Source organism: Phodopus roborovskii, unplaced genomic scaffold, assembly GCF_943737965.1.
Source record: "Phodopus roborovskii unplaced genomic scaffold, PHOROB, whole genome shotgun sequence".
Taxonomy (NCBI): domain Eukaryota; kingdom Metazoa; phylum Chordata; class Mammalia; order Rodentia; family Cricetidae; genus Phodopus; species Phodopus roborovskii.
In genome coordinates, this window is record NW_026126511.1 from 1313408 (window position 1) to 1340460 (window position 27053).

General features: G+C 44.6%; 1 protein-coding gene across 2 annotated transcripts in view; it reads left to right on the forward strand.

The window, feature by feature from the left end:
* Positions 1 to 27007, forward strand: part of Tmtc4 (transmembrane O-mannosyltransferase targeting cadherins 4) — a 60261-nt gene extending 33254 nt beyond the window's left edge. For both annotated transcript variants that reach the window (XM_051195191.1, XM_051195190.1), the window contains exons 7-17: positions 390 to 554; positions 1923 to 2125; positions 3360 to 3531; positions 3991 to 4122; positions 11412 to 11491; positions 11635 to 11742; positions 11882 to 12023; positions 18167 to 18281; positions 19246 to 19358; positions 24687 to 24756; positions 25739 to 27007. In XM_051195191.1, the coding sequence (XP_051051148.1) occupies positions 390 to 554; positions 1923 to 2125; positions 3360 to 3531; positions 3991 to 4122; positions 11412 to 11491; positions 11635 to 11742; positions 11882 to 12023; positions 18167 to 18281; positions 19246 to 19358; positions 24687 to 24756; positions 25739 to 25887 (1449 nt within the window). In that variant the 3' untranslated portion in view covers positions 25888 to 27007. The remainder of the gene's footprint in view (positions 1 to 389; positions 555 to 1922; positions 2126 to 3359; positions 3532 to 3990; positions 4123 to 11411; positions 11492 to 11634; positions 11743 to 11881; positions 12024 to 18166; positions 18282 to 19245; positions 19359 to 24686; positions 24757 to 25738) is intronic.
* Positions 27008 to 27053: the final 46 nt, after the last annotated feature.

Sequence of the window (27053 nt, forward strand, 5' to 3'; positions counted from 1 at the left end):
CAAGTATTTCATGTGATTTGAATACGAAAGTAGGCAGCTTTTTAATGATCCATGTCAAATAGTTTAGGTAGAATAATCATACTTGGGGCTGGTATATCTAATTTTGCAATGTTGGGTATTAAACTCAGGGCCTGCATCATTCTAGGCAAATGCCCTATGGTTAGCCTATATCTCCAGCCCCCTTCTCCCCCCCCCCAACTTTTTATTTTACTAAGTTTTTATTTACTAAGTTGCCAGGCTAGACTTGAACTCTGTATAGCCTCCAGGCAGACCATATTGACCAAGGTGGCCACACTCCTGTCTCAGCCTCCTAAATACTTAGAACTACACTTCCAACTCTGCTTTAGTTGGAAGTCTTCAACAGCAGGAGCTTTGCGATGTCCTTTCAGAACATTGGTGTGCTCAGGAATGGAGGCCTGCTCTTCCGAATGACCCTGCTCACTCTCGGAGGGACCAGCATGCTCTATGCACGCTGGAAAATCATGGGCACAGGTCCACCGGCATTCACTGAGGTGGACAATCCAGCCTCCTTTGCGGACAGCATGTTGGTTAGGGTAAGTACTGAACCTGGACTTCTTTTCAATTATTTTCTTTTCCTATCATCTGTAGACCAGTGGTACTCAACCACCTTTGGGGGTGGAACAACCCTTTTTCACAGGGATCACATATCAGGTATCCTGCATATCAGATATTTACATTATGATTCATAGTAGTAGCAAAATTACAGTTATGAATTAGCAATGAAAATAATTTTATGGATCACAACAACATGGGGAACTGTATTAAAGGGTTGCAGAGTTAGGAAGGTTGAGTACCACTGCTGTAGATTCTTCATCCTTCCCACGTCTTCATCCCTGCCCTACGCCACATTACCAAGTCCCTAACAAGTGGATATATCCTGTTTTAACAACATAAAGTCAACTTTTTATTATGCTGTTGGGAAGGATGTGTGTTGGGTCTTTATATAGATATCTCTGGGTGTCCGTGGGGAATTAGTGTCAAGAGCCCCCCACAATTTTAAAAAACCAGGGTGCTAGAGTCTCTTTGATAAGGTAAGAATGTTTGCAAATAACCTACAATCTTTGATAGGGTATGGATGTTTACATATAACCCCTATGCTCTACACAGCTTCTACACAGTAGCTGACACAATGCCTGCTCTCTGTTCTTATGTGGTTCAGGGAAGCACCCACTGCTCAGCAAATTTAACCCTTGGCTTTTCTTCCAAATATTTCAGTGTGTGGTTCAGTTCTAGGTTTGTGGAATCTGTGGATTTAGGCCCACAGAGCAGAGAGGACCAACGATGATTTGCTTTCATGAAAAGAAGGAAAGGCGGCCTCTTCTGTGATGATGCCCGTCTTACTCATGCTTTCTGACCTCACTTCCATTGCTGCAGGGAAACTCGCACAGCTAAGATAGGACACAATGTAATAACACGATGCTATTGCAGTAGTCCGACAGTATCAAGGTTATTCACTTAGGTTCTCCTGTTTTCCTGGCCATCTCAAGCCAGACTCCTAGCTGTGCACTTTACAGAGAGAAACCAAGAAAATACTCAGGGCTGAGCTCCACTTTTAAATTGTTAGGCACACTATTGACACCTGGGCCGGCCTCACATTGGCTTGTGTCAGAGGCAGTAGGTGATAACTATGTAGATGATCCATAGCCTGGTTGGAAATACGACACCTGCATTGCCTGGCCCAGTGGCTTGGCCGCATTTTTAAAGTATTAAAATGTGGATGCATTTTAATAAATTACAGGTTACACTCCTATGCTCAGAATACAAATGGGCAGCATTTCATTTTTACACAACTGCTCCCTAGAACAGGGAGCTTGTGAATGCCTCGGAAGTGAAAGTTAGGGATACGTGTGTTCTTTCCAGTTCAGGATCAAGTAAGTGTTTGTTTTTCTTTTGACTGACAGGCCATAAACTATAATTACTACTATTCGCTGAATGCCTGGCTGCTACTGTGTCCCTGGTGGCTGTGTTTTGATTGGTCAATGGGCTGTATCCCCCTCATTAAGTCAGTTGGTGACTGGAGGGTAATTGCTCTAGCGGCACTTTGGCTCTGCCTAATTGGCCTAATATTCCAAGCCCTGTGCTCTGAAGATGGCTGCAAGAGAAGGTAAGAGGCAGCATGGAAATTTAACTTCTACCCATTTAGCATTTTGCTAAATCCAGTGCCCATCACTTTTTGACAGCTCTGTGCATAGGATGTCTGTCTAAGGACATTTGTTCTGAATATATGGCTACAACAAGGTGGGACTCTGTGGCTGGCTTCAACTGGTAGGAGGGAAGTTGGAGGAGAGGTAGACACGACTGCCATGTGCCCCCCTCCCCCTAAGTAAAGTAGCACTTGGAGATATCGCTGTAGGAGGCAAAGTGTAATTTATGGTCAGAACAGAGAGTGTAATTGATGTGTTTGTTTGGGTCCATTATTTCACAGCTCTCCTTCCAAGAAGCCCTTGCAAATTCTGTGTCGATCCTTTCTGTTTGTTGTCGGGCACAAAATAGGTTGCTGCCCCCAAAGAGATACCAGACTTTTTTCAGCAGATAAAAAGATCCTTTGCAAAGGGTTGTTGAGGAAATAATTGGAGAAAACAAACATGTCCCTTCAAAATAAAAACTGTTTAAGATGATTTCCACAAAGCCTAAATGCACGACATTAAGTGAGCAATTTCTCAAAGTAAACGAATGTTTCCTGCTTACTTGTGTGCTTAAATAGGTTGACGATGCTAAAGAACAACAAACTTTGGGTCCCAACAGGTTCCATTGTACATGTGAAATAGAATTTAAAACAAAATACTGTAAGGCACAGGGTCCCAGAAAGTGCCACCAAATGTGACCCTGTTTCTTCATTTGCACCTTTGCATATATAAGACAGGGAGATGTAGAGAATAGTCTGCAGATGCTAGGTATGTTTCACAGAATACTGTGTTTGTGCCTTGCTGATTGTGACATAGTAACAAAAAAAATGATACTTGTTTCTTTCAAACTTTACAAAGTTTAATCTATTTGTCTATTGTTCTGGTTGGTGGCGGGGAGTGGGGGCGTCACATTAAATACTACATGGCTTTTATTGGAGACCAGTGTTCACTAATCAAAGAATGAATTAAATGTAATCTTTTCTGACTCGATGCAAACATATGATTTGGATGTTGTTCCCATGTACTGGCGGCTGAGTACCTTGCTCGCTGCGCTGTCTAACTCCCTCTTCTGATGCCTTTTTCGTTGCTATTATCTTTTCTAAACTGACGGCAGGAAACAAAGAACAGTCTTTATTGTTAATTATGTGGAGTAAGGAGCTTTTCTTGAAAAGTCTAAACTAGCCGTTTATATGAATACTTTTCGTCTTCCAGAATCCTTACTCTAGGTCTGGGATTTCTTGTGATTCCCTTCCTTCCTGCAAGCAACTTGTTTTTCCGGGTGGGCTTCGTGGTCGCAGAGCGCGTCCTGTACCTCCCAAGCGCTGGCTACTGCATGCTGCTGACCTTTGGGTTTGGAACCCTAAGCAGATACACAAAGAAGAAGGTACCGTGGGGCTGGCTGGGGAGATGATTCAGTGGGTAAGGGGTTTCGACTCATAGCACTGATGTAAAATGCTTGCCATGGCTTTGCATGCCTGTAACCCCAAACTTGAGAGCTCCCAGACAGGCAGAGCCTGGGAACTCACTGTCCAGCCAGCCTAGCAGAAATAGCCAGCTTCAGGCTCACTGAATGACCCTGTCTTGAAGAAGTAAGGTGAAGAGTAATGAAGGAAGACACGTGATATATCTTCTTGTGGCATGGCATCTACGTGGGCACAGGCGGATATCCGCTCATGCCTGTGTACCCAAGTGTATGCACCACACATGCATACACAACAAAAAATGAAAAAAAAAAAAAAGAAACTTGAAAAAGAAAAGAAAAATATACTAACCCAGCATGCTGCCACCAAGAACCGTAACCGCCACACGTGGCTTACTAATGACACCTCCCAACTCTGTTCAGAAAGCGGTTGCTGCCGTTGTCCTGGGAATTCTACTCATCAACGCGCTGAGATGTGTGATCCGCAGCGGCGAGTGGCGGAGCGAAGACCGCCTCTTCCGGAGTGCCCTGTCTGTGTGTCCCCTCAATGCTAAGGTACCTTGCCCACCAGAGTCCTCCTCAGAACACTGCACTGGCAGATTTAAGTCCTCCAGCAGAGTGAGAACGTTAACCGTGGAGTGGAAACCGGTGTTAGCCATCATCAGATATTTGGCATTTAAAAAAAAATTATTTCAGTGAGTTTGTTTTGATTCCTTATACTCAGCCAAAAGAAATTATGTTCTGAGGAAATCATAAGAACCAAGCAGTATCGATAGACAGATTTATTTGAAGTGGTACCCACCCTCCAGCTTGTCACCTCACTTTGAAGAGGCTGGGAGATGTCTCATCTCCAGACGGGGGCCTGCATATAGCTCCCATCATAACCTTTCAGAGCACGCCTTACGGAATCCACACTGGTGATGGGAGCTGGCCTCCTTCAAGCTGAAGGTGGCCATACCTGTGAATGGGCTTGGAGGTCTAAAGTACCAGCACACACGCCTGTCACCCTGAGTTCTCTGCTTGGTGACGCCTCTTGCCACATTAGATAAGCATAGATGTATGTGTGCTTTTAAAATTGGCAGTGTTTCTGTTGGAGAGACCTAGAGGGGATTTATCTCACTTGTGTTTTTGCTTAAGTCTGAGTTTTTTTTTTTTTTTTTTACTTACCCCGCTGTGCAAACCCTCAGTGTTTTTTTTTTTTTTGTTTTGTTTTGTTTTGGTTTTTTGGTTTTTTTTTTTGTTTGTTTGTTTGTTTTTTTTTTTTTTTTTTTTTTTTTTTTTTTTTTGGTAAGGAATAATGCCTGCCTGCTAGGTTTCTTGTGGGAGTGTCATGAATGAGGACACCATAGCACAGGGATCAATACAGAGTAGGCACCGGGAATGTTAGCTTTTTAGATTTCATGTTCATTTGAGCAGTAGAAGAGAATTCCTTTTTGCTGAAGTTGGACCAAAGTGTTAGGGTAGGAGTCTCCTGTTAGTACACAGAACGTTTTGCCATACTGACAGCTGTCTTAGCTCATTTGATTGGAATTGCCTGGAATGTGTGAGTGGATCCCGAATCTCAGTTCTACGCTCTATATCGAGGAAAGCAGCGGTTTCAGAATTTCAGCTAACGATTTCATCACACCTTGCTGTGACCCCCTGTAAGGAGTAAGGTTTTTTCCACCAACCGCTGGTCTTGTCCCGCCGCTGCGCCAGCCCCAAATAACACAGAGACTCTGTATAGATATAATGCTGTTGGCCAGTTACTAGTTTCTTATCGGCTAGCTCTGTCTTAATTATTAACCCATTTCTATTAATCTCTATGCGGTCTCATCTTACCAGAGAGAGAGAGAGCCCGCCGGCATTTTGCTCTCTCAGTCTTCCATCTTGGCTCCTCCTTACCACTTCCTCTTTCCTCCTTGTCTCCTAGTCCCGCCTATCTTGCTTTCCTATTGGCCAACAGTGCTTTATTCATTAACCAGTAAGAGAAACATATTTACAGAATGACATCTCCCATCAACCCCCAAAATGAAGACAGGTCCATGAAAGCTGTGACTGCTTGCGTGTCCGTTTTTCTTTCCCTCTGTCCACTCGTGTTTTATAGTTAACAGTCTTAGAGAAAGCGACTTACTTCAAGCCTTTACCTTTGCTTTGCTGAGCAACCACTGTCTTTGGTAAATGAACTTTAGTAGCAGTTTAACTTTGTAGATGTGATATTCCCTTTACATTTACTTTCCTGCATGGGCAGCACTAACTGTCCATTCTGTTTGTATAGTTGCTCACTGTGCGGAACTCCAGTCTACACATTGTCCTCCTGCTAAGGACTTAGATAGAGGGCATTGCTTCCATGTTTTCTCAGGTGGGAGAAACTGAGGCGTAGAAAGGGGGAGCTGGCACTATTTAGGTTAGTAATTTGAGTGTCTGGGTAGAGACCCAGCATGATTTTTTGCTGTGCCCAGGTGACCATAGTAAGCAAGGGATATATTTGCTGTCTTGACCTGGAAATCTTCTCAGCATGTGAATTCAGCCATGATAGACTGGAAGACAGGGCACTACACACATGGGCACCACATGGTCACGGGTATGTGTGTTTCTCTTTTTAGCTAGGTTGTGCACAAGGACCTCAGCTTCAAGCCAGTGTCAAGATACTCATTGTTTTCTCAATGCCGTTTAACGTAAACTAGATAGTGTAGCTGGAGTTTACTTTTCCTCCTGATCCTGCAGCCCATCGGCCCCCAATAAACACACAAAGACTTACATTAATTTTTAAACTGGTTAGCCGATGGCTGGGGCTTCTTATTGGCTAGCTCTCTATTTCTATTAATCTAAGTATTTCCACGTAGTCTTATCTTGCTGGAGAAGAACCCGGGACCTGTCTCTCCTTCCTCCGCTATATGGCTTCTCCCTGGGGCCCCTCTCTGCTTCCTCTCCCCAGCATTCTCCTTGTCTGATAGCCACGCCTGTACTTCCTGCTTGGCTACTGGACAATCAGTGTTTTACTCATCAACCAATAAGAGAAACATACATACAGAAGCACATCCCCCCCCCCCCATCAAGAGAGTTCCTGCTCTGTTTTAAATGTCCCATTATACGCGCAGGTGTCGGACTGTTTTCCTCTTGCTATATCATTTCAGTCCTTTGCAGGGGATTTGTTTCCTGCTCTGGTTCCCACTTAATAGCCTCTGAATAATCAGTAAGCATTTGGTACCTGGCTGTTGTTCAGTCCCAGATTTATAATCTGAAACTCGCTTTAAAAAAAAAACAAACAAACAAACAAAAAAAACTTTGAGAGCTTGAGATACCGGTATAGGTAGTGCTGGTCCCTGACCTGCATTGAAATTACCCACAGTGCCTTGCATGTGGTAAGTGCCTAATGTTAGTTATTGAATCGGGCCAAATGGAAACTGTGTTCTTCAAGCCTACTGTGTGTGAGGTTCCAAGTAGTGGATTTATTGGCAATCGTTTAAGTTTTTAAGGCCTAAAAACATATGTTGCATTTAATATCGACCCCCATGATACAGTTCTAAATTATTTTAACAGTGAAAGAAAGGAACCTTTTACCACCCCAAGGTATTTCCTTAAGGGTGATTACTGAATCTTTCTGTGTTCTAGCATTTTAGGTTTAGCAACCTTTAACGTCGGCAGAATATTTGAAACAGCCAGTTCTAAAGCAATGGTATTAAAAGCTCCCTTCGACGTGGATGCTGCTACTTTATTCCCCATGTGTGTGTCGTTTGGTGGCAGTGGCTGTTTTAATCTGACTTCATTGTCTCAGCTTATGGAGTGCAAAGGCTGGAGGGAAAGTTGGATAAATGATCTCTTTCAGCCTTTTACATACCACAGTAACAAAACCACTCATTTTTAAACACTGCTAACAGTAGCCTGGCCGTCAGGTCTGTTTTCTGCGTCATTTGGCCCAACCTAGACAGCTATTTTCTTTCCACGGGATTCCCTGCTGAATCCAGAGTGATAATGTCATCTTAATTTTGGACTGCCTTCTAGGCCTAAATCCGATTCGTAGCTCACTCTGTTCAAATAACTGCTACTCGGCTTTTCACAGTGGCCTGTCCCCTTCCGTGGGATTCTCACCTGGCATTGTGAGCATCTGGCAGAACCCCGGCCACGCTGCAGAGGGCAGCTGAACTCTTTGAGGGCAGGTTATGGAGAGGACAAAGGGAGACAGAGGGAGCTGTGGGCAAAAGAGGCTGGAGCCTGCCCACATCTGAGTAGAAGCTGTGTCTGTGTCCTGATGACCAGGGGGAGATTCCTCTTGGTGGCACCCTCTAGCTTTAGATCTTTTTGTGGAATGGGGTGAGATCACAAATAGCATGGCCTGCTCTGGCAATAGTGTTTGCTGAACCGGCTCCCGAGCTGTAATGTTAGAATGGAAATACCTATCAATGGACAGTGTTGTGGTCCAGGAGGTTTCTGTCTGCATGTGGTGTGTGTATAAGGGTGTATGTGTGTGGGTGTGTGGTGAGGGTATGTGTATGAGGTTATGTGTGTATGTGTGTGAGGGTGTATGAGGATGTATGGTGTGTAAGGGTGTGTGTGTGTGGTGTGTGAGGGAGTGTGTGTGTGGTGTGTGTGTGAGGGTATGTGTGTGTGTATGGTGTGTGTGGTGTGGTGTGTGTGTATGGTGTGTGAGGGAGTGTGTGTGTGGTGTGTGTGTGTGTGAGGGTATGTGTGTGTGTGTGGTGTGGTGTGTGTGTGTGGTGTGTGTGTATGTGTGTGTGGGTGTGTGGTATGTGTGTGGTGTGTGTGTGTGTGTGAGGGTTATGTATGTGTGTGTGTGTGTGGTGAGGAAGGTGGCACTCAGGAGTATTACATCAACCTAGTATTTCTCTGCTTCTGGTTTCCTTCATTGAACTAGATTAATACCCATGCAGCTATTTTAAAATAGGCTTCTTGAGGGGAATCTATAAGACATGTGCTTGTAGACTTGCACACTAACCCTCCTGGAAATCCAAGCATGTCTGACGCAGTGCTGTAGCTGGGTTTCAGATGTGACAGTGCAGGACAGGCTCATTTTCAGAGCCTGGTGCTTCCCCCTGCTTGGGTCACCACCGAATAATGCCTAAGACCACCAGCCCTGCAGCCACAGAGGTTAGTTATAAAAGCTAGACATCCAAGAGGAATGTGCTTTCTGCGGAGGCCTCTCCAGCTATGTGTCCTTGTGTGGTCAGCCCTGTGTATATCCTTCTTCATCCCTGTCTGTATCCAGTCAGATTGGGGGTCCCCATGGGACCTCACTTCAATTTTATTGCACCTTAAAGGCCAGGACTCCACCCACAGTCCCGGGCCTCATTATCTGAACACTGAGGGAATCGTGTTCTGTCTGTGACACATAGCAGACAGTGTGGTGAGGCATCCAAGTGTCCTACGACAGTCACCTGTCTTCACCCAGCTGGAACTGGGGTTCAGATTTAGCCTCATGGTTTCTAATAATACCAAAGCGGTTTATCAGCTCACAAGGGGAGGCAACTCCCTCCCTCAGCTCGGAGCCTCTGTGTGGGGAAGATATTGGCAAGAAACATGTCAAATCTTGGTGGCCCTCAGTATGAGGTGACAACTGCTGTCTGTCTTCCTCTCTAAACAAAGATGTGTGGCATCCCCTCCTGGGATTACCACTGGCTTTTATGGTCCTGGGAAGAGCTTTTGATTGTCAGTAGAGACCTCTGATGATCTCAGGGCCAAAGATATCCTGTTTGCCAAGTCTAGGTCCCAGCTCCCTGTTTTTGTTTGTTTTTGTTTTAATGGTGTTTTTGAGATAAGGTCTCAAGTCACCTTGACTAGCTTTGAACTTTCTATGTAGTCAGTGATGACCTTAATCTGATTCTTCTGCTCTATTTTCCAAGTGCTAGCATTGCAGGCATGCACCATCTCACCTGATATTTCTCTGTTACGTAATCTGAACCCATGTGTAACTGAGAAAATATTCTGCATCGGCTCCCACTCCAGGCATCCTCATTCTAAGATGGCTGAGAACTTCTCATTGATTTTCAAACACTAGTCTTGTTCCTTCTTTGCAAACGGCTTCTTTTACTCATTGATGGTTGTCTCATAAACCCTCTCATTATTTTTTTGCTGTTGTTTGTTTTGGTTTTTCAAGACCGGGTTTCTCTGCATAGCCCTTTCTGACCTGGAGCTTGCTTCATAGACCAGGCTGGTCTCAAACTCATAGAGATCCGCCTGCCTCTGGCTCCTGAGCGCTGGGGTTAAAGTCATGCGCCACCACAGCCTGACTTCTCTTTCCCTAATGAACATGAAATTCCCATCATATAAATTAACCTTTTTAAGACCAACAAGATGAATTAGTAGGTAAAGGTATTTGCTGCCAGACCTCAATTGCCGCTTGGTGAAGATGTGAGGATGTGGCTTCACAAGGAGAGAGACTTGGCCTGCACGCTGTTGGAGTAAACCAGAAGTGACCTTCTCTGAAGGGAACAGGGCACAAACACACCCACTGTCTTGCATGTGATACCTTCCACTGCACTCTGAGTTATCATCAGGGACAGCCCCCGCCCCCACCCCTTTAGACTTCACAGCCTCTCTCTTAAACTGAGCAAAATACATTTCTGTATTAAAAATTAGCGGCCTGCGGCATTCTGTTATACCAAAGGGAAGCAGGAGGCCAGGGCAGAGAAGAGACGTGGAGACAGGGGAGTTCAGTGATGTGTGAACAGCATCACAGAGGAGTCTGGTCGCCAACAAACACCCAAACACAGAGACCGCGCTGGAAGAGCTCCTCCCTCGGGCTTGGACCTTAGAACCGAGACTAGCAGCGCTGTGTGAACCCCGATGATTGGTGGCATCTTGTCATGATAGCCTGAGAGCACTGGCCTCGTTGCCCTCAGCAGCCCTCTGTTGGCCTTGCTGTTCCTGCCCTCAGCACTGCAGCAACCCTGAGCCTCCAGTCCCAACACCAGCTTCCTGTTATCACCCGCCTCCCTCTTCTTCCCAGGGCATCTTCCGTGGTAAACCTTTCCCTAGTGGCTAGGTTCAGATTCCAGCCAGGAAATCCATCCCTTGCTCTCTGAAACCAGGACCTAACCTTTCCTGCACTACCCTTGCAGCCTGTCCAGGGACACTGGTACTGAGGCAGTAGTTTAGCTGTGAGGCAGGCCTTTGGGCTTTTGCTGCTGGGACTGTGCCTTACTCAGTCATCATCAGTCACTGCCTGAAGGATGAAGGATGCTAGATGTTATTTGGTACCTTCTCAGCTTAGGCTGCCATTGGAGAACACTGTGGACTGGGGTTTAAATCGTAGATATTTACTTCTCGAGTCTACAGTAAAGGCACCTGTGGGCCGTGGTGCCTGGGAAGGACAGCCATCTTTTCATTGAGACCCTAACAGAATAAAGTAAGGGGTGGAGCACCTGTATGACCTATTCACCTTCCTAAGTCCTCACCTTCTTATGCCTCGTGTTAGGAGTTAGGATGGCATTGTATGAATTTAGGGGTGGGGGACAAAAGTATCCCACTCATGATGCAGGGAGCAAAATGCTTGCAATGCTGGCAGAGGAATATGCCAGACCACAGGCAAAGTGACAGGACTTGTTACTTCTGTCTCGGGTTGGTACATGCCTGGCTTGGACCTGCCAGACAGCTTAGTTTTGTGACTTTCTGGTTTCCTCTGGGGTTGACGCAGCCATTTTCCTTCCTGTCATATTTATTTAGAGCTGTGTCTGCTTGTTGCCCCCGGCTTATAGTCGTAAGCCTGTGACCGCCCCTCCCGACACACACACAGGGCCTTTTAGTTCTGGCAGATGTTTTGTTTTAAATCCCTTTTCCTTCTGTCTTCAGTTAGAAGATTCAGTAGGTGTCTGTACTGATAGCCGAATTGTCACCTGTGTTTTCAGGTTCACTACAACATTGGCAAAAACCTGGCTGACCAAGGCAACCAAACAGCAGCCATCAGATATTACCGGGAAGCAGTCAGGTACATACGAGTGTGCATGAATCTTCACTTTCCTAGGTGCCTGGCTCTTCTCTGCAAACCTCTTTGACCTTCGCTGATCTCCGAGTGTCGGGTGGAAACAAATGAACAGTAACAGTCTGTCTGGCGTTCCTCTCCATTTCCAGACTAAATCCCAAGTACATCCATGCCATGAATAACCTCGGGAATATCTTAAAGGAAAGGAATGAACTGCAGGAAGCTGAAGAGCTGCTGTCACTGGCTGTCCAAATACAGTAAGCATCCTTTTCTTTTCTTAGCTTTCTGCCAAAGCCAAAAAAAAAAGATCTTTGGATTTGTGCAGTCATTTAATCTTCTGTTTTTTCTTGTTTATTTTTTTTTTATATATATATATTAAAAAAAATGCTTTCCTAGGCCAGACTTTGCAGCCGCGTGGATGAATCTGGGCATAGTTCAGAATAGCCTGAAACGGTTCGAGGCAGCAGAGCAAAGCTACCGGACAGCAATTAAGCACAGACGGAAATATCCAGACTGCTACTACAACCTTGGGCGGCTGGTAAGGACAGACTGCCCCGGTTTCCATCTCCTGAAACAGAACCCTCTTAAACCCGTGCAGGACTCTCCGCATTATAGAAGTCCGCTATGTGTGTTTATCTCTTTTGCAAGTATCTGTTGACTTCCTTGTTTGTACCGCTAGAGTTCTGATTAGTGAGCCATCCAAACTGAATGAGTCCAGTTTATAAAATCACAAAGTTCTGTACATCCCTTCTGCCCCAGAAACTGTACTCACTCCAAGGGCCCACTTCCTGATGAACATTGGTTTTTGTTTTGTTTTTAAGACATGAATTGAATAGAAACCAAGATATAAAAACAAGCCTGTAACTGATTTCTGAGAGCTCCCTTGTTCTCCTTTCCCAAGGGAGCAGATCTCTTCTTTTGCAGGAGGATATTCTCCTCCAAAACACTGCTTCGGGAGTTACAGCGTGTATCTGAAAGGGCCTGGCAGTTACTTATGGAACTAGAACGTAAGATGTTTGAATTAATCTATACTTCTAGTTTTTGACAGGATATTTAAGGCAGTCTGATTGATTCTAATTTTCTCGTGTACAGAAGTTTGTGTCCCACCCGGTCTCCCAACCGTTTCATCTCAAATAATCACACAGAAGCTTATATTAATCATAAACGGTTTGACCAATAGCTCAGGCTTCTTATTGGCTAGCTCTCTCTTAATTATCAACCCATTTCTATTGATCTATGTCTCTCCACATGTTCTTGGCTTACCGGAGAATGCCCCGACGCCCTGCCTTCCCAGTAGCTACATGGCATCTCCTTGATGCCGCCTATTACCTTTCTCTGTCCGTGTTCAGATTTACTGCCTGGCTAAATCCTGCCTGTCCGTTGGCTGAAACAGCTTTATTCATCAACCAATAAGAGAAACATATATTCACAGCATACAGAAGCACATCCCCCATCAAATAACAACCTAAGCAGCATCATTCTTTAAACAGGAGTCGTAAGATTTACTAGGTGAAATTGATAAGAGAAAATACCTTTGGTCTGTGTGAGCCGAACTGGATTGTATACAGAGTGACGGAACATCTAAAAAAAAAAAAAGAAAAAAGAATGTACAGCTTCACAAGTAGGTAAAATCTACAGGTTATTTAAAAAATAAAAAAATAAAAAAAAAAAAAAGCTTTTTTATCCCTTCTTGAATACCTGAAGTATCTTCATTTTTATGCAGTCCTTATATAAACAAAACCAGTAGTTTTAGCTATTCATCTAGATATTTCTCATATTTGATAACTGAGAGTTTTCATTATAACGTTTGTATTTTCTACAAAAGACAATGAATGTCCTGCCTCTGGGAAGCATCCCTTTCTGAATTCTGAACTTTGACCTGAAGGCCATGTCAAAGCAGAAGGGATACCCAGAAAACATTGGATGTTTGGGTTTTGTTTTGTTTTTTAAATAGGAACAATGGGCTTCCATTTTTACCATTATACAGATAACGTTGGCCTTTCGTGTGTTTGTTTCTGGAAATGATGTGCCATGATTTTGTGCACTGCACAGGTAGAATGAAGAGAGGTCCCGATGTCCCAAGTGGTGGGATGTGTGGCAATGAGCAGAGCACTGACTTTGTCATGATGCACTGAGGGAGTCCCCGGGGGGCGCCTCCTACAGGCCACGTGCTGGGAAGCAAGCCAGGGGAGGAGATGGGAATGAAGAGGAGGTACAGATTGACTTTGTCTACCTGGATCAGGCTTGGGGGAGTCTGGTGGTTCATTGTCAGCTTATTTAAAACACAGTAAAGTTGTTTCCAGGCAGCAGTCACTCCAATTCCCAGTGCACAGTAAAGCTTAAAGTTGTGACTATACAGCAACTCCTTTACAGAGCACATGTGACCAGGCCGGTGGGTTCTCTAACCAAAAGGTCTAGAAGCTAGTGTGGTCTCCCACCAGGAACACAGAGGTCAGCAGGCCATGAAGTGCATGTGATATCTTCCCTAAGGATGGGCGATGGTTTACAGAGAGAAGAATCTAGAATAATCATTCTGGGGAGTTTGGAGGAGGTATGCCTCTATACAGCAAAGGGTAGGTGAGAGCTGCCTCCACAGATAGTTAAAAGATCACCAGATCATTAATTAACAAAATCCACCCCTAGCCTTCAGGGTAGGAAAACAGGTATTTTGTCTCCACCATTGAGAAGAGGTCCCTGTGTGTTTTAACATTCCTGTTTTCTTTACTGACCTGTGGGTGCAGGGACCTCTGTGCCCCCTACACTGGACAAGTCGCCTAAGTGGGCAGATAATATCTGTGTTATAAATTTTAGAATGGTGTCAATTATTTTTTTTAATTTAAAAAACACTAACGTTGTTTTAGTTCAGTACAATAAGAATATACCATCTCCAGAAGTCAAAAGGAAGAGTTGCTTCCTCCAGGGCACTGTGGAGGGTTGGGTTGACAGAGACATCGACATGACTGATCCCAGGGAACAAGAGATTTGAACAAAGGTCGAGCATGTTGTTCCCTTGACCTCGTTTGGCTGTCTCCATGACTACTGGCCCCGTGAGCTACTTTCACATTTCAAAGTGCATGCTTTATAGTGATACAGACGTCTATGTTGAAGAAGTATTAATCTCTCCTAGGGATATTCGGGGGGGGGGGGGCACTTTAAAAACTCATGGTAATGTGAGTAGAGACCATAACCTCAATCACATACAAACCGGGGCCAGTCCTCAGAGTTGACAAAGGGAGAAAGTACTGCTTGGAGGGAGCAGATGTGTTATTACCCTAAATCTGGTGGAGGTGGAGTTACTACTGTCTCTTGCTTGCTGGGTCAGTTAAACTAGTACTTAAATGACATGAGATTTGGTCCTTGTGAAGTCTTCGGTTTTTCCTCGTCTAGAGGTGGTTCCTTTCAGTCATTGCTTGCAAAGCACATGTGTCCACCTGCACCTTCCACGTTAGTCGTCATTTCCTACCTCCTCACTGCCTGTCGCTACTACTAATGGGAGTTTAGAGAATGGGATTTATGCTAAGTGAGCCCCAGTAGGAATAGCACCCAAAGAGAAGAACACAGAACATAAAAATACAAGCTTGGATGGTGAGCTCTAGCCCTGGGCTTCATGATGCTTTCCATGGGATGACCAGTCATAGCCCTGGAACAAGGGATGCCTCGGAGCTCTTACCCATCGTGCTGCCCTGAAATGGCATTAATTACCACAGGACCTTTTGTGTAAGGCTCTTGCTCTCCGTTGTGGTTTAATTATCCAGCCTTTGCTCTTGACAGCTTAAAAGCATTAGGGCTTAATCTTTAACAGCTCAACCTGCCCCGTATATATCCGAAAATAAAAGGAACTTAATAACTTCAAGTTGTCTCTTTTAGAAGTCGTGTGTGTGTATATATATATATATAAATAATGGGAGGCAGATGCTTGCTTTGACTTGCGGTCTCTGATAAGAAGAGCATGTAATGCAATTATAGAGGAAATAGAGAGAGCCCGGTTGTTTGTGGCATAATGCTAGTCCTTGAGGGTGGTGGTGATAGTGGCTTGGAGGATGCTGGAGACTGTTCGCTGTGCAGACGCTGGTCATCTATGTCAGTCACGTTGTAAACCGGGAAGCCTTAGCAGAAGGACCTGTTCAAACAGTTGTAGGAAGAACGAAAATGGAAATCTATGGATGCAGAGATAGTAATGAAAGGAAACCCATGGGTTTGGGGGAAGCATGTGGTTGAAAGGGGAACTGAACTCAGAAGATGCCACATGGAGGAGAGACCACGGCTCCCAGGCCTGGGACAGTGGAGGAGAGGATGATGGGAGGAGGAGAAGGGCAGGATGGGAGTGAGGAAAAACATGGTTCTCTGGCCTTGACTTTCTGAGGCTGACAAAAATGTGTCAAGGAGTCAGGTGGTAAAGAACCCAGAGCAGAGTATGGGATGCATGAAGGACTGGTAGTTAAGAAATGCGCCAACTCCCAGTTGAGTATTAAATCGCCATGCTTCTCTGTTTTATCTTTCCTTTTTATTTATTCTGTGTCTTTTACATCTTGTATCTTGATTCCATTCATTTCTGTGTCCGTTTGCATCCACCCTCACCACAGCACGCCACCCCCCAAAAAAAATAAAACAAAATTTAAGAGAAAAAAAAATTTTAAAGAAAAAAAAAAACCTTAAAAATAAAAATCTCATCACGGGAGCCTCAGTGTGATATAGTGAGTCACGCAGTAAACACCTCGATTCGACCTTCAACAAGCAGCCGTAACAGTCAGAGTAATAGTGGGAATGAGTTGGAAACATGTGAGGACTTGTTACAGTGAGTGTCACCACTGGCGTTCCAGGAGACTCACATGTGTGTTACACACTGGAGAGAACCAGCTTGACACATCCAATGCAGTGTTGCTGGAGCTCTCTGTCCCAACTGTTCACGTAGCCCTTGAGCCCCAAATAAACACACAGAGACTTAAATTAATTGTGAAACTGTTGGCCCGTGGCTTGGGCTTCTAACTGGCTAGCTCTATCTTAATTCTTAACCCATTTCTATAAATCTATGTATCTCAGCATCATCTTAACGTATCAGAGAAAGTTCCAGAGCTGTTACTCCATTGCCTGCGTACTTGGCAACTGCTCTGGTGGGCTCCCTCTGCCTACCTTTCCCAGAATTCTCCTAGGCTCCTAGACTCACCTATCTTCCTGCCTTATTGGCCAACAGTGTTTTATTCATCAACCAGTAAGAGAGACATATACACAGAAGGAAATCCCCCAGCAATGCAGAGGCCAAGTTTAATGTTTAGTATATTTAAACAGCCCTATCTATTTGAATTTTTATAGCATTTCCCAATTGTTTAAAGGGTAAAATATTGACTCATGAGAAATTTGAGGAATTCTGACTCTTTTTTAACAAAACAAATATTTGTAAATGTATTCATAATTCAGTAAACCTTGTGACACCTTTTTGTTGTGTGGGCCATAGGACAGGTCAAAATATTTCAGTTGCCCGGTGGAAAGTGTGCTTAGTAAGCAGGAATGAAGTAATAACCTAATCTGCCATAGATTTCTGTCATTTGAAATTTGTGCCAAGTTTCAGGAAAGGAGTACATTCAGATGAAATGTACTTGGACCCCCCCCCCCCCACGACATGCAGGGGGCTCACATTCTCTTCTTCCCAAACAGGCAAAGAGTATCCAAACTGCTGAGGGATTGCATATGACTGTGCAGGTCATTTCCAAGGAAGGAGTTTACAAAACCTATCTGAATGGCTCATGTTTTTATCTTGAGTTTAGATATCCATGAGAGGTTTCTAAACCATTCCTCAAAACAAGCAAGTTAGGCATATAGCATGCATATGAGCTCTTGTCCCCCCCCCCATCTGTCACATCTGTGTTGTGTGAATGAGAGAGAGAGAGAGAGAGAGAGAGAGAGGCAAAGGGGGGAGGGAGGGAGGGACAGAGAAATGAAGGAGAGGGAGGGAAGGGAAGAGGAGAGAGATAAGCCTGCATATACATATGTGGAGGCAAAATACCGATTTTAGATCCTTCCCTCTGTGGCTCTCCTTATTCTTTGAGGCAGGATCTCTGACTATTTCAGACCTTGCCATTTCAACTAGGCTAGCAGGCTAGTAGCCTTCTGGGGGCCCACCTGTTGTCTCTGTCCCCAACTATGCTCTGGGGTTGCAAGTGTATGCAAGCACTTACCCCTCAGAGGCATCTCCCCAGCCCACTACAGCGTTCTAGTTACATAAAATGCTTGTTTACCGTTTTAAATAATGCATTACTAAAGACAGACTATAGGGGCCTTTCTGGAATAGAAAATAGTAGTATCTCTCAGTAGCTTGAAATGTGATTTCGTAACTGAGATCAGCAAATAATAGGTTATATGGTTAACGCTTCTTGGTCAGATCCTAAACCTGGCCTTCCATCTCTAGACATGTGGCTAAGCAAGTCACTCGCTTTCCTGTTATCTTGCTTGTTGTATCTGTAGAGTGGGATTGTAATGGCTCCATCTTCACTGGGGCCGTATTTTTTTTCGAGTACGTGGGTTGATAGGAAAAAGGAGAAGCTCCATGAGTGAAGGTAAGGCGGGGGGGGGGGGGGGGGCGGGTTCCAGTTTCTTTTGTGGGACTTTGTCTTTGTTGGCAATACTGGAGAAAGGGGAAGAGACAGACGAGTTGGGGTGCTGACTTTGGGGGTGTCTTGTTTTCAGTATGCAGATCTAAATCGCCACGTGGACGCATTGAACGCATGGAGAAACGCCACTGTACTGAAGCCGGAGCACAGCCTGGCGTGGAACAACATGATCATCCTCCTGGACAACACGGGTACGGAGGAAAGGGCGGTGATGAGTGTCCCACCATCCAGGTCTGTGGTCTGATCAAGGACCAATATCATACACACGGGCTATTTGGGTCACCTAAACCAGTGTCATCTCCACAGGCTAACAGGCCACGTAGACTAGTGCTGTTCCTTCCTTCAGTTTAAAAAAATAAATAAGATGGGCATGGTGGTACCCACCTTTAATCCCAGCATGTGGGAGTCAGAGGCAGGAGGATCTCTGAGTTTAAGACCAACCAGGATGACATAGTGAGACTCTAAGCAAGGAAAGAAGGGAGGAAGGGAGGAAGAAAATCTGGTGTTACTTGGTGTTATGACAACGTCTGTTCTTACAGGGGCATGAGATAGCTCAGTCAGTAAAATGTTGCTGTGCAAGAATGAGGACCTATGTTCTACTCTGTGCACCCACATAAAAAGCGTAGGCATGATGGCAGATACCTGTAACCCCAACACCGGAGAGGTAGAGACAGGAGGATTCATGGGGGTTTACTAACTCTCCAGACTAACCTAACTAGTGAGCTCCAAGTTCAGTGAGAGACCCTGTCCCTGTGTCCGAAAGTAAGGAAAGCTTGAAGATGTCTAATACTGACATATGACCAGCACATGCAACAACACCCTGACACAAAATGATACTGTCTATCTTTCTAGAAAATGAAGTTCCCTCTGACATATCTGAACATAATGTGATGAAAGTCACTGTGTAACAGGTATCTGGTAGAAAATGTTGACATGGCTTTCTAGATTGTCGTGGGAAGGTACTCACCTCTCCAGTCAGAATTACGCTGAATTTCCACAGCTCTTCCACTCACTAGGCTGTGGGTTGTCTTCACATGTTCTGCTAGGGTCTTTTCAAGTAGTGTTTCCGTGGTCACGTATGATGCATGTAAGTCCTTCTCTAGATGGAGGACGACGTAAGCACACTATCGATGTGGTTTTCATTTCTCCTCCCAGGTAATTTAGCCCAGGCTGAAGCAGTCGGAAGAGAGGCACTGGAATTAATTCCCAACGATCACTCTCTGATGTTCTCCTTGGCAAACGTGCTGGGGAAAACCCAGAAATACAAGGTGGGTAAAACCAGAGTCCTTGATGTCCAGCAGCTAACAGGAGCCAGAAGTGAGTTAGGCTGGAGGGGCACTACGGGAACTCTTGGTCAGTTTGCTTCCTGAAGAAGTTTCCCAACAGAAGGACCAAACCCAGTGCCCTTTCTCGCCAGAAGCACGCCCGCTCCTTGTGGAGAGGGAAGAGAAACCGAGGCAGAGCAGGGAGTGTAACTAAGATGAGCTGCTGGTCTGTACTGTGCTATGTGGCTGGTGTCATCCCTCTCACGATGCCCCCCTCCCCCCCACTTTGCATGAAGAGTCTGACCCTGCCCCTTGCAGTAGGGCAGGAGTACTAGCCATGTCTTTGGGTACCATCTTTTGTATCTTATACAGCCAAGGCTTCTCCACATCATCTTCATCAGCAAGATACTAGAGGTTTTTGAGCAAGATCTTAACTCTGGTACTGAGATGTAGCTCTGTGGTAGTGGACACACACACACACACACACACACACACACACACACACAGAGAGAGAGAGAGAGAGAGAAAGCCTTGGTGGTACTGGTACTGAGATGTAGCTCTGTGGTAGTGGACACACACACACACACACACACAGAGAAAGCCTTGGAGGTACTTTGAAAAGCAGTCCCATGACCCTTGGAGGAAGAAATGTTTTAGGATTATGGGCTGATAGATATTTGAGTTACCATTTAAAATATTAATATTTTTATTGATACTCCATATTAATGTTTTATCCTGAATAATTTTATTTCGGAATTATAACAGCTATGTGTTGTTTTGAAAATCCTGAGGCCATGGATGTGATTCAGGGCCTAACAGTAGCAATTAATTTTTTTCCTTTAGAGAACCCTGCTGATGCGTTAATTAATACCTCTCTGTTGTCATTCCCTTGTGTTCGTTAGACATCATTATTGGTTTAGTTTTCTGTAAACTGTTTTATGTGTTTCTATCGTTTTTTGAATGTTGGTGGATTTAGGTTTCCCCTATACATTATTAGTTCTAGCCGTTGTCCTAAAAAGCAGCTTTTGGAGGTGTACCGTTTTATTTTTTGTCCCTCTACATGGGGAGGGGAGAGGGGGGTTGTCAGCAAGGACAAGTTAGGGGACTTGGTCCTACATGGACCCAGCTAGAGCAAGCCTTGTTCAGGATGCCAATTCTGTAGTCATTGCATTGATTTTTTTTTTTTTTTTCCCTTATCACCCTACAGTCTATAAAGTGCAATTTCTATTACAGGAATTGAACCCAGGGTTCATTTGCCTTTCTGTTCACATATCCCCCACCCACTTAATAAGTAGCAAATACTCCATATAGCAGAATGGGGCAGTCATTTAATTGCCTTTATCTTTACACATGTTTCATCTTAATGGGCAAGGCCAGAGTACTGAGCCTATGACAGGGAAACAAGATGAAATCTGAAATAAGGAGCTCATTTTGAGCTCTTGGGCAGCTACCAGCGGGGAGCATAATGGGACTTTTCCAGCCAGGGGGGTCAGCCAGCCAAATCCAGCCAAGGGCCAACATCTGATACTTTTTTTTTTTTTTTTTTTTTTTTTTTTTAAGGATTTGGAATGTAAACGTTTGTGTAGCTTTTCTCTCACAATGGGAAGAGAATCTTTTGTTCTTGGCCTGCAGGGTGCCCTGCAGAGCCCTGGGCAGTTACAGTAGGAAAAGTGGTGATGGTGTGGTGTGGGGGTGGAGGAATAGTGCTGATTTACAGGATTGGAGTAGGCTCATCTTCTGTCCCAGGGACTGGAAGTCTGCATTCTGGACAACTTATTTGTCACTTATGCGTGCGTGCGTGCGTGCGTGTGTGTGTGTGTGTGTGTGTGTGTGTGTGTGTGTGTGTGTGTACATATGGCTGGAGTCAGAGGCCCATGTAAGGTATCTTCCTCAGCCACACCTTATTTTTTGAGAGTCTGAGCTGAATCAGGAGCTCTCTGATTCAGCCAGATTGCCTGCCCGGCCAGAGAGATCCACGGACCCTCCTGTCTCTGCCTCCCTACCACTATGCCAGCTTTTGCGTGGGTACTGGGATACAGATCCAGGTCCTCACGCTTGTAGTGATGAAATAACCAAATGAATCCCTCAATCAACATCAGGATAGAGGCTTCAGCAGCCTGCTAGCTGCTTGGGTGTACAGAAAAATGCTGTCTATTGTATTGAGAGGTTCTAAGGCTCTCTCAAGAGCCCTTGAACCTAACAGCAGTCACTCACCAGTCCATGCGTCACTCCCTTCTTATGTGAAGTGGAGATGGCAGTCTGCGTGAATTCTGGCCTCGTGATAGGAGAACATGGTGTGGAATTTGCGTCTGTTGAATGGTAAATACATGCATACAAAATGATGAGTTGAGGTTAATGACCATTCAGTGAATCTGTGAATCACTTGGGAAGACAGAAGTCACACTCGGCTCTTACTGTGGCACTTCCCAGCCTCTTCCTCTCTGCATCACTCACTCCGCTGCCTTGAGGTTCAAGAGCATGTCACAGTGAGGGAGACTCGTCATGTGTGTCACACCCACCACTCGCGTTAAGAATTTTTTGGTTTTTCTCTTGTAAGTTCTACCTGACTTATTTGATTTTCTATTTATTTATATCTGTTTATTTAAGAGACTGGGTCTTGCTATGTTTTATTATGTAGCCCGGGTTGGCACTCTTCCATCCTCCTGCCTCAGCCTCCCAAGTACAGGAGTGCACACCACACCCAACTGATGCTTCTCTTTAAATAATAATTTAAAAAAAAATTAAATTTTTTCATTTCATTTACTTAAATTTTTTAAAATTTTTTTTCTGATTTTTAATTTTTTTTACTTTTATGTGTGTGATTGTTCTGCCTGCGTGTGTGTCTGTGTGCACCGCATATGTGTAATGCCCGTGGAGAGCAGAAGACGACATCCTATCCCCTGGGACTGGAGTTATAGATGGTAACTATGAGAAAGCCATTGTGAGTGCTTGGAACCCAACCTGGGCTCTTTGCAAAAGCAAATTGTGTTCAACTGCGGAGCCATCTTTCTGGCCCTTTGAATATATTTTAGATACAGATAAATGTGTTTAAAAGGTAATATGTCATTACTAGAAATAGAAGGTGGCTAAAAAGTGAACGCTTCACACGGTCTCAGCTACTTAACTGTTACAGGCACAGGCTCTGAGCCTGGGGTCATCCTCTGTTGGCTTCAAAGGAAGACTGGTCCACAGTAGTGGGTATGAGCCAAAAGCTGCCAGCTGTACTGTCTTTTTCCTAAGAGAATCCGAAGGGAGGTGACCTTGCTGAGAAATGATTTCAATTCACGCCACACTGCTCCCCTGTCCTTCTTTGAGTCACGCAGGACTCAAGATGGCCCGTAGGAGGGCTCTGACTCAGGTGTCTCTCTTGAGATGTTTTGCCTTCCAGGTCCTCTCTACCCAGGTCTCCACTTATTCTTAAAGATCCAGATTGCAAGGCCATTCCCAGCCCTAAGTCTTTGTTAACTACAGTGTATAATGTCCTTCACAAGAGTGCATTGCTTTTTCTCCATGTTATTAAAAGATATCTCCAGTTGAAGGAGGTTTGAATCTATCCAGTGATAAAAATCGGCACAGTGCCTGTGTTTATAAGCATCTGGATCTCTCCAGGGACCAGTTCATAAAGTCTTTCTTGAACATGCCATTGAAATGGGATGGATGAGCACATCATAAGCTTTGAACACCTCCAGGCCTGGCCTCATCCTCAGGTTCAGGTGCAGCCCAGGGCCGCTGAAACTTGCACTCAAGCAGCCCCCAGACTCCCTGAGGCAGCAGATCCTGCCCCTACTCACTTGCCCCCAGACCTGCCTTTTCTGGGATGCCCCTGTGCCTATATGCTGCAATGTTGCTATTCCGAGCCTTGGAAACGTGACTCAAGCTTTCTCCTCCATCTTCTTGTCCCCCTGTAAAGTTCAATCTTGCAATGTAGGAGTTGCCACATGCTAAGAAATGTGTGAACCTCAAACCCCTTCCTCCATCGATCGGTGTCACTGTCTCCGGGCTCGCCGGCTCGTTACCCTGAGACAGCCGTGGCCTTGACATTTGGGCAGTTAGGGAAATGGGAAATTCTGGGAACCCCTAGAAAGTGCGTCATGCACCCCTGCAGCAGTCCACTCCAGCAAACGTTTCTGTGAGACCCAGAGCATCTTGGAGTAGATTCTCGTTTTCTGGCTCTCTTATTTCCTGTAGTTCTAGGGTTGAATGAAAAAGTTTAAAAATCACCAGGGAAAGCATAGCTGCATAAAAACCCACAACGAACCAAACCTTCCCTTTGGTTTGGTTGTGCTGCATCTTATCTAAATGTTGGATAAATCCTGGGTCTCTCCAAAGGCAATTCAGCTGCTGGAGCTGGGCGTGGGCACTGACTCACCACGGCCATCCCGTCTGTCAGATTGATGTCTTCATTCAATCCCCTTTGAATGATATTTCTACATGATGGGGGTTTTCCCTGAGCTCTGTGGTTCAAGTTGTCCACCTGGACCCCCAGCCTGCTTCCCAGGACTCCCATTGGCTATCCCTTGGCAAGGAAGGTCCACTTCAGAGTCAGCGAGGCAGGAAGCCCACTCAGAAGATTCATGTAGAATGTGAGAAGTCAGAATTGTCCCCGATCCAACAGCATGGGCTGTTAATATAGGCTCAGCGTTCGATGCCAGTTGCGGTGAGCTTGGCTCTTTCCAAACAGGTTTGTGAGAGACACACATAGTACCCTAGGCTTATGTTAGGCCAACATGGGCTGGGCATCCGTCTCCAGGTAGGAAGTGAACATTTGGGGTCAGTCAAGTAGAAAGCCACCACCCTGCTTCATAGTGACCCCACTTCAAGTAAGGACAAGTACAGAAATCAGCCTATGCCCAGCAGGGGCGTTTGGTCGCAGTCCTATGCAGTAATGGACAGCTCCCATCATAGATGGCCGCTTCTTCCTCGTTGTCTATGCTGATTGCTGCTGGATAAGGGATGCAGCTCGTCTGGGACGATGACGGTACTCTGGGTTTCTGTGGGAGATTAAACAGTCTCATACCCCAAACTTGAGTGTTTGTCTCTGCACTGAGGCCATCAGTTTGGGTTGGGCATGCTGCTCTGTTGGGTATCCTTGGCAGCTTGGTCCTTTCCTCTTCTGCCCCTTCCCCAATTAAGGCATTTGAATTAAGTTGCCAAGTACCAGCCACTTTGTTCTGTGGCCACATGTCATCGCCTCCCTTGGTAGCTCTTCTGGCCCCTTCTCAGCAAGGCTGTTTCTGGAAAGGATATGTTGATATAAAACAGTAATGCTAGAAGATGATTGTTTTTGCTTCGTGCATAATACCTTCTTCTGTGTGTATTTCATTGTTTTAGGAGTCTGAAGCTTTATTCCTCAAGGCAATTAAAGCAAATCCAAATGTTGCAAGTTACCATGGTAATTTAGGTAAGAAAGTTTTCCATTTGAATCGTATTGAGATTCCGTGCTGTTTTATATGTATATGTATATAAAAAAATCTTTTTTTTTTTTTTTTTGCAAAAGTAGTTTTGAAAGGCAACCTGTATTAGTCCTGCCTCAAAATGAATTTTCATTAAGTGGGCTGGTGTTGCAGCTCAGCATAGAGTGCTTGCCTTGCAGGCTGGGGTCCTCACAGGCTGGGGGTCCTACATTCACGAGAAACATTCCCTGTACCAGTCAGGGTTAGGATGTTGAAGATTCAGTTTATTGTTAACATCACTTTACAGTTCGGTTCTGATGTGAGAGCCCCAACTTCAACCTAGAAACACAGCCAAAAGGTGTATCGAAATCTTCACTTACAATAAAAGGTTAGATTTATAGAGATAGCACTTAAGTACATTGGCTAGTCCTGCAGAGGACCCATATTTGGTTCCCAGCTCCCATGCCGAGGCTTACAACCATCTATAACTCCACTTCCAGAGGACCTGACATCTTCTGGCTTCTATAGGCACCAGGCACCGAATGCATGTGGTGCACATACACACAGAGGCAAAAGACTCATACACGCAAGATAGAAATAAATAAGTATAAAATTCTGGGGTTTTTTTTTTTATATATATAAAGAATGAAATATTTAAAGAGTAGACTCCGATGTAACCCGAGTTCAGTGAAGCGCTGACTAGCTAGAAGTTTCACGGCAGCATTGAAACAGTCACGGCCCTTCCTTTTTGTAATAACATTTCTGGAAGCACGTGAATCTAACAATAAGAAGAACCCCGTGATTAACAGGCAGGGTTCCAGGGGCCACTCCCCAGGGTGTGTGATTACAATAAACAAAGCTTACAGTACAAACAATATTTCTTTTTTTTTTTTTTTTTTTAAGTAGTGGTTTCTGTAAAGGCTCCACAACTGTCCTTTGTACATGTGCTTTGGGAATCCTTCCAACCAAATCCATCTCCTGTTATTTCAGCTGTGCTTTATCATCGCTGGGGACACCTCCACTCGGCCAAGAAACACTATGAGATCTCCTTGCAGCTCGACCCCGTGGCAGCAGGCACGAAGGAGAATTACAGCCTCCTGAGAAGAAAGCTAGAACAAATGCACAAGAAAGATGTCTGATCTTCTCCCCCACGCTTTGAGCTTGCACGCGTGTGCGTGAGGCCTCAGTTCAGATTGTGCGTTTGGGCTTAGCCACTTAAAGTTCTCAGACTTTTTTGATTATCCCACTGTTACTTTTTTTCCCCCCCTATGAAAACAAAGACATGCAAAAAGATTATAGCACCAGCAATAACACTCTTGAATGCTTGAGAGGATTTTTGCGTTGAAATTGTATTTTTTCACACCACCCAAATGTGATTCTAAAATCTCAAAGATGAAGCCTATTTTTTTTTTTTTTTAACTTAACTAAACAGAAAAAGGAGAAAAAATTATCTTGAGCAACTTTTGCCCATGTTAAACCTGCATTTGGGGTGTGGCTGTCATGATGAGATGGCGAGACCTAGCCATGACTGACTCCCACAACTTGCATAAGCGTCATGTGTCTTGTGTGTCTGTATGTTAGCATGTTTATTTAATGACGAGGAAGAGTAAATTAAGATTTGGGGGTTTTTATGTCTCTTTGCAACTGTATACTTGAAGTTTGTAGGAAATTATTCACTCTTTTGTGTTGAACGGGATAAGTAATAGAATGAAGAAGGGAAATTTTTAGCATCTGGTATATCTTTATATATCTGTATACTTTTTCTTTCATAGGAAGGTATTGACTCCCACTCATTTTTGGGGTGTGTGTGTTCCAACATGAATGATATTAGTACACAGGATAATATTCTATGGAAAGCTGCCACTGGCGGAAGAGTAACCCTGCTGTGTTTAGGCAAACATAGGCAGCCTACCATCTTGGTTTCTGTTCTGTCCAGTGTTCAGAGGGCTGTGTGTCTGTGTACATTGTGTTTTCATGTTTTTAGCTGTGAAGTGGGTTCCCGTTTCACATAATGTACCTACAGATGCTGCTCCGTCCAGAAAAACGCAAAAAAAAGGTAAATTTTCTTACAAAAGGAGTCAAAGTTCTGGATTGTGTGGTGTTCTTAAAAAAAAAAAAAAAAAGAGTTCTTTTTTTCCTTCTCTTACTAGATCTCAACCATGTGTTTACTTAATTTGTTCTTTATATACTGTTGACCTAATAATGTATGCAATCTCTGTAATTAGAAATTGCAGTAAAATTGCCACTCGTCATAGTTTCTTCTCGGTAGTCAATGTTTCTTCTTGTCCCTCCCCCTGACAGTGGA